Source organism: Salvia splendens, chromosome 10 (assembly GCF_004379255.2).
Source record: "Salvia splendens isolate huo1 chromosome 10, SspV2, whole genome shotgun sequence".
Classification (NCBI taxonomy): Eukaryota; Viridiplantae; Streptophyta; class Magnoliopsida; order Lamiales; family Lamiaceae; genus Salvia; species Salvia splendens.
The window spans coordinates 12,155,695-12,163,919 of NC_056041.1; the positions used below are offsets into that span (position 1 = coordinate 12,155,695).

Genomic DNA, 8,225 nt, shown 5'->3' on the forward strand with positions numbered 1-8,225 from the left:
AAGCAAACAAACAACGGATCTGGGTCTAACTACCAACAATCTTCATCTTCTTCAGCAAATAAACATGAACATGAACAAAACAGAGCATCAAAAGCAGAGTAAACATGAATCAGATTTCAGACATTATGATTAAACAGAAAACTATCAGATCTAAGTTGCCAGGTCACGTAAATCGAAAGCAACAGACATATTCCTGCAAATCCAACAAGTACGTATCGGATTCATCTCTCGAAACCACAATCTACTCCAGATCCAACCGATCCAAACTCAACAACATTCAGATCCATCTCCTCCAACTCCGATTCAAACAATTCCTCAACAAACAAACTCAGATTCAACCAATCTCAATTCCAATTCAACAGTCAATTGCAAAAAGCATCCAAAATCAGTGAAACCCACATCAAACATCAGAAACCAAAGTAAAACAGAAAATAGAAATTGTCATAACCACGGAAATAAGGTTCAAACACAAAAGCAGTCGCCGAGCTTCCAGCAAAGAAGTTCACGGCGAGAAATAAACGATAGAAAATAAAAAAACAGATTGTATCTTCGCCCTCGTGAGAACGGTGTTACACCACGGAAACCAACTATCGCCAAGCCTGTCTAGAATTTCCCATCGGTGCCAAGTGCGTGCGAAGTGAGCTAACTAGAAATGAAACTAAGGAGTATGTGGAGCTGGTGTCGAATCCTCTCTTCTTCAAGATAGTTGCCCCTTTTATAGCTGAGGCTCAGATCCCTAGGGTTTCTTTCTTCATGATTTGTCACTTTTGCCCTCTGAAATAAGATCTTTTAGAACTGCTCCTTGCTTCACTTGTGCTCCTTTTTCCCTACTCCGGTAATTTGTATGCATTTCCTAGGTCTGACAGATTTTTCACGCACCTGAACTTACAAACACTTATTAGTTCACTGAATTTACAGAATTTATCCTCATAACAAATGCATGAAATGAGCCTTATTAGTGATCATTTTAATTTATTATTCTTTAGAATTAGAATAAAATACAATATTGGAGAATATAAAATTAATAAATAAAATCTCTGGACACATCAATAAACAATAGACCCACATGTAAGGATAAATCGGAAATAAAATATAATGTATAATCATAAATATAGTTATTGAACTCTTAATATCTGTAACAGTTGAATGAATTTCATTATTAAATGGTGAGTACTTAGTCAAAGACTCAAACTAAATCCAATACAAACAATTAAACCATGGCGTGAAATAATAACATTAATTTTTGGATATACGACCTTCAAATATAAGTACTATGAGTTTGATCAAAATGAAGACATGTACCCGAGTATATAATGTTTGACACACTTCACTAAAAATGAAATACATATACAAAAAGTATTAGGTATAAAACCAAATTCTAGTACAACAATTAGCCAATTAGGAACCAATAAATACCGTAGATTTTAATATTACTACATAATTACCACGAAGTTACATCATTGCAATACAATAATTTTAGTGGTGTAGAACATATTCATTTTAAGCTCAAGATAGGGTCGGAAGGGGAAAATACGTTATTTATTGAGTTATCCATTTAAAAATACAAATTTAAATCATACATATTGGTCGAACTACGCCAAGAATTAGAAGGATAAAAATGAAATGAAAAATATTTTGATACATTTAGTTCGGAAAATTTTTGAGAAAGTATAATTTAAAATTTAAAGTGATATTGATAATATACAACAACAATAATAACCGATGCAATATTGTTAAATTAATAGATTCTTAAAATACCAACAGACACAATTTTTTAACTAATTAGATTCTGAAATTTGAAAAGCTGAAATGTTAAAGCGGAAATGATTGAAAGAGTATAATTTAATACTTGTATACTGCAATGCGACGATATTTCTCTGGAGTTATACACGAACCAACAATTTTATTAATCAACTAAATTTAATTGTGTGTATTAATAATGGATTGCGCATATTGAACTGACTATAGAGTCCTCTTTTTCTTTTTTTATCCTGAGATATGCTGAAGTTAGTTATAATCGACTCAGTGAATTATATGGCCAAAGTCAGAATTAATATCGATGAATCGCTCGATACTAATCAAAATTGACGAAATTTGTTTCAACATTATACTTGAGCAAGTTGTAGTATAAAATTTGTGTCAGTATAATTATAATTTTATACCGCATTGCATCTCTTTTGTTAAAATACTTTTGTACCCTAATAGTATAAGTGTATAACACATAGATCCAAGGAACAAACTACAATTTATATTCTTTTAAAATACATTTAGATTGATTTAAATCCATAGTAAAAAATAAAATTAGGATTGGAAATTCTACTCAATCAATTCACTTCAATCTAACATGTCATCACACTTATGAATTTTGTTGGAGCCACGAATCCTTAAATAACGAAAATCAGAAAATGAAATGTTAAAACATTAATTTAATTGTATGACATTTGCACCTCTTTATGTTCGATCGACACTCATTTTCCATTTTTATTCGATACTTTGCAAAATTGAAGCTATCACGGTATGCTTTTATTACATCCCTTTTCAATTTTCTTGTGTATCTATGTGAAAAATTGGGATTTGGGAATGAAATGTAGAGATTTGTTGAATACTTGAATTAAATCGGACAAAATGTGAGACCAAAATAAATACTACTAGTACGATAAAAAAAAAAGAAAAGAAAGATGAATACATCTAATGATCGAATAAATGACTTCCACGTGCTAAATTGGTTTCAGTGGATCATAGAGCATCACGTGGCGCCACATCAGCTCTTTTCTAATTCATTCATCCACCGGAAAAAAAAATACTCCCAAAGGATTTACATTAAAAAACACACGATGATTTCAATTTTCAAGACCGACAAAAATGAGGATGAAAAAGATAGATCCCATATAAAGTTTAAAACTATTATATTACCTGGCCAATCATACTAATTAAAATAGTGGTAAACAAAAACATTAAGGGCATGTTTCATGATGATAAAGGGTAATGTCAAAATAAAGAATTATATCTTGACATTTCTATTTATTTGGTATTTAAGAAAAGCTTAATATAAAACCTAATAAAAGAGAAAATCCAAGCCCCCTGGCTCAAGTGGTTGAGTAGGGCGGCAAGGATACCGCGCCATCTTGGAGGTCTCGAGTTCGACTCCTGGATGGCACAACTTGGGATTAATTTCCCATGTGGGCCTTTACAAGGCTTGTTGCCTTGGAGCTTGGCAAGCTTACGAGCCTGGACCCGAGCCATGAGGGTGGCGATTGGTTTTTGAGCCATGAGGGTGGCAATGGGGAGGGGCTAGGTAGTTTGCCGAATGTATCTCGAACTACTAAAAAAACCCAATAAAAGAGAAAGGCGGTCTCGGCCCGGCCAAAAGTGCTCTGTTTTGCCCATTTATGTAACCCACAAAATTGGTGGGTTAAGTATCTATTCTCTCGGATTTCCGATGCTATCCTCTCCATCACACGACTTTCCTTCTCCCACCGATCCCCTCCTCCCACGATTCTCCCTCTTCTATTCTATTAAGTTCATACCACCAGCAAGATCATCCTATTTCTCTGTAACGACGACTGTCCAGATACTCATGCGGTAGTGTTTACGATCTCGGTGGCCTTTCAATTTTTGGATTGTGTTTCACTCCGCAGCCTCCGTCGGAGCACAACCTTCGGCGCATCGCTGACCGACGCAGATTCATGGCCTGAGTTTCTATCGTAGTTGACCAATTTTTCCATCTGATTTTCTGTTCAAATGGTTAAGCCGATTCTTCTTTGTGATTCTCCAAGGCAGTGATGATGATGTGGTTAATTTGAACATATTTGATTTTTTAAAAAAAACTGCTTGAATTGTGGAAGATATAATATTTGTTGTTCTTTTGATTATGGATTCTCAATTTTGTGGAGGGTGTAGCTTTGTTCTTCGATGAATGTGAGTACTCTATTATTTCATTCTTTGATGGAGGTAGTTATTTACATGATTAGATTGACAGTAGTAGCTAATTAAGTTATTAAATTTGTTTATACTATAAAGACTTGCACCACTAGTAACTAGTAGTACGAAAAAAGAAATATATACACATTTCAAAATAAGGGTAATTATGTTATTTCATGTATTATCTAATATAAAAATCAAGATAATTAATCTTCTACCAAACAGTGACGAAAAAACTTTATCAAGGCATATCTTGATAAAAAAGCCCACATTTCTTATCTTACTTTACATATCTTCTTATATCCCAACTTCATTATCAAACAGACCCTAAGGATATATAGGGAATATTCGGGGAAACCAAAAGAGCAGATTCCTAAATTGAAAAGTATTACTTGTAAAATTCTGAGTTGGACAAAATGAATAGACACGTCCGGATAAGATCGTCAACATATTTTTGATATTCCTTCCATTTAGTAATAAATGTCGCACTTGGATTATAATACTTGGATATTTTAGGAAATTTTGTTTTGTATATTAAGTGAAGAGAGAAAATAATACTCCATACTCCTATTTAATATAAGAAGAATTTTTTTTCTGAAAATAAAAATATATTAACATCTTGTATAAAATGAACTAAAAAAAGAAAATATGAAATTTTTATGAGAAAGAAAATACCATAAACACTGATGCGTACGCAATCTAAGACAAGGACCTTTAATTGATTCGTCGCACCATGTCTTTCCTCACCTTTTTCTTGCCTCTCATCCAAAAATATAAACCTCATTTATCAACTAAAAAAAAGAAGAAAACACGAAAGTCTACTTCCCAATTAAACAAATATCTAGCCCTACCGCCCCTATATGTTAATACTTAATACATGAAAGTCTAATTCTACTCCATCCATATTAAAAATCTTTCGAGTTATGAACAGTCTTTGGAAACTTTGGCAGTCTATACATAGACAACAACTTACGAAAAAAGTTTAATACTTGTCTACATAACACAATGTCTCTATGAACACATGTTCTTAAATTTTATAATATTGCAATTAAAATATATCGTTTATAATGTAATTATTTTTTCACCAATAAAGCTAGATTGTTTTAATAGTATAATGATGCCGTTTTATATGCATATGTAGTACACGTAATTTAATATTATACTACTATCAAATAAACTTTTATTTAATAATTGAACTATATTTATCTGATGATTTGTTTAGAAAATTTAACAAATATACAAGCTATAGAAGAATAAAACTAAAAATTAAACCATGAAATGATTAAATGAAATTTTATTTGAAAAATTATGTAGTACTATATTAAATTATAAATTATGTAATTGTAATTAAATATAGTAATTGAATTTTGTGGTATGTTATTTATACCATGATAATTAATTCATAATCTAAACTAAAGTTTATTTCCTAAAATAACCGTGTCACAAATATCCAAAATTATTTATTAAGGTAAATTAGTAAATTTTAACTCTAAAAGTGGAATCGAATAAAAAAATTAATTGGATTCAAATCCAAATCTTAGGATATTATGCACACATTTTTTTTCTATAATTAATTAGCATTTCTCAAATCGTAATACTCTACTATAGTTTGATTGAACGTGCAATCTACGTCACGTATGGATTAGTTTTATGTGAAAAATATCATTCCACCGCACACAGACTTGTATACTTGTATGCGTGCGTGTGCATATAATATAAAGAAATAGTATGTTGATTATGTGTTTGCCTCATTTCCATGATTCCATAATTGCATTCACAAAGTTTCAGCTCTTTAACAAAAAACATCGAATTTATTGACTGTTTATTCAATTATTAGAGGATTGAAACTACTATTATAAAAGGCATCTCCCCAAACAATTCTCTATTCATACAATTCATTTCTAACAGCCTCCCCTTTTGAAAACTGCTCTGTTTAGTTTCTCCCTGGCTTTTCACATTGCTCCGAAAAATCAATATAAACATTCACAATTCTTTAGTTTTTGCATTCGAAACCTGAAATTAAATCTCGAAATTCATTTTTGGTTGGATTGAGTTAAAAATTTCACATTTTCCCTGTCGTCGTCTGTGATTAAAATGGCTGCTGCTCTGGGATGCGCCTCTGCGTCTGGTTATTGGGCTCAATTAAGGGATAATGATTTGTCAAGAAAAAATTTGGGGAATCATAATAATAGAAAGGGATTCAGGGTATCTTGCATATCTTCTGCTGCTGTGTTTGATTCTTACAAGACTTTGAGGATTCAACCAGGTGCATCTGAATCCGAGGTTAAGAAGGCCTTCAGACAGCTTGCTCTTCAGGTTCATTTTCCAATCATTTCTACTAATTCATTGCCAATTTTTTATGGCTGAAATGATCACGAATTCATGGAATCCTATTGTCTTATTTCGTCAATTTATTTCCTTCTAAATAAGCTGGTTATCTAGTTTTTTTTAATGAATGTATTTTCATTTAAGAGCACTCTGTTTTTTCTTCGGTTTGACTATTTCAAGTGATCTAAAGAAAATTGCCACACATAATATGCAAAAAAAGTATTTCACTAGTACTTGTTAACCGTTGTAATCCGAATATTAAGTTAGGGTTATCCATGTATTAACAAATCTATGAATTTGAGGTAAAGAAAAATTTTGAGTTATTGATCTTTACTTATATTAATGTAATTGCAGTATCACCCTGATGTCTGCAGAGAAAACAACGGCGGAAACCAATTCCACCAAATTAATGAAGCATATGATGTAAGTCTCCTTCATAGATTATCTCTCTGAATTTTAAAATGTTACGAATATTACAATTTGGGAATGAGTTAATTTGATTAGTTATGTGGATTTTTGGCTACACACTTGTCTTGATAAGCATCATTGTACATTTTCCTCATTTACGAAGGGTCGTTTTGTTTTCTTTTTGTCCTCTTTAATATTTGACCTTACACTTACGCTTGATGTTTCTTTTTATTTTGGTTTTTTTTAGTTTGACCACGTGTATCGAATCCGCCTTTTGGCAGAATCTGACTAATCATGCTCGACCGAGCTTGCGGATTGACCTTATTAAATAAAAAATATGATGTTGCAATAAATCTAATTTCTATATTAATTGAGCAGTTTGCGAGTCGTTCTCGATTACCTGCCGTGATCAATAGTAAACTGATCACTATTTCTAATTGCAAATTGCACGCTATTCTTTTTTCTTTTTTTTTCAGGAATAAAACTACGTAAATTCATCAGCTCGCGATAAAATTATAATATTTAAATTGAGGAAACTAGTGCTGAAGCATGTTGTTGGTGCAGATTGTGATGAGCAATTTGCGAGGAGAGATGGCGGCGGCGGAGGCGGAGATGTACGAGGAAGAAGATGAGGAGATGAGGGGAATGAACGATCAAGATTGGGATCTGTGGGAGGAATGGATGGGATGGGAAGGAGCTGGAATCAGAGATTACTCTTCTCACATCAATCCTTACATCTGAATTTCTCATCTTTGAGAAAAAGATATATAAACCCAACATCTTTCCCAATATTTACTGGTAAAGATGTTCGAGCTTACTGTATAATATATACCTCTGTTTCATGTACACTTAAAAACAATTTCAATCACAATTGTAAATTGTAAATTGTTTTTTCTCGAATTTACTCTGTAATTATTATGGGCAAATTTGCCAATATGATTTATGATTATATTAAATCAAATACGCTAGCGGTTTTGGAAAGCAAGCGTGATCAGAAACCACAACCGCCACTAGTTTAGGGATTTGTTTTAGTATTTTCCTATTTTATGATTTTTATTAGAAGGTCATAAATTCAAATCCAATCACTAATTTTGGATTAAATATGCAGGAGTGGTTTGAGTATTATAGCATCCCCGCCAAAGAGCACGGATATGGACCCGAACCCACTTTTATTTTTTTTATTCTCTGCTCTTCCCCAAGAGCACAACACCCACATCTATGCGCTTCCGCAATGACATGCTCAAGGGTCTCACCCTTCCATTATTTAATTTAAATACTTCAATTACTAAAAACATTTTCACAATATTAAAATAAATTAAAAATACCCGGAATACTATTACAAATTACAAAAAAATAAAAATTACATAATTAAAATCATAAAAGTTAAAAATTACATAATTAAATTCATAAAATTAAAAAAAAACCCACTACTCGTGACCGAATTTCACCCAAATGAATAATAAATGTGTGTATTTATAGATGATTTTGGGATTAAATTTTTTTTTAAAATTTCAAAAAACGGTAATAAAACGGCTATAATTTTGGGAATCCGATTTTTTTTTAATTTT

General features: G+C 32.0%; 1 protein-coding gene across 1 annotated transcript; it reads left to right on the plus strand.

The window, feature by feature from the left end:
• Positions 1 to 5,657: 5,657 nt before the first annotated feature.
• Positions 5,658 to 7,638, plus strand: LOC121750205 (chaperone protein dnaJ 8, chloroplastic-like). Its single transcript, XM_042144693.1, has 3 exons — positions 5,658 to 6,237; positions 6,604 to 6,672; positions 7,222 to 7,638. Exons 1-3 carry the CDS (start codon positions 6,016 to 6,018, stop codon positions 7,396 to 7,398), a joined length of 468 nt encoding a protein of 155 aa, XP_042000627.1. The 5' UTR covers positions 5,658 to 6,015; the 3' UTR covers positions 7,399 to 7,638.
• The last annotated feature ends 587 nt before the right edge of the window (positions 7,639 to 8,225 follow it).

What these genes read in the sequence shown, in the direction of transcription:
- LOC121750205 (XM_042144693.1), top strand. Translation starts at nt 6,016, where the DNA reads ATGGCTGCTGCTCTGGGATGCGCCTCTGCGTCTGGTTATTGGGCTCAA. An exon ending in TCAGACAGCTTGCTCTTCAG is followed by an intron (nt 6,238 to 6,603) that starts GTTCATTTTCCA and finishes ATGTAATTGCAG; the next exon opens with TATCACCCTGATGTCTGCAG. An exon ending in AAATTAATGAAGCATATGAT is followed by an intron (nt 6,673 to 7,221) that starts GTAAGTCTCCTT and finishes TTGTTGGTGCAG; the next exon opens with ATTGTGATGAGCAATTTGCG.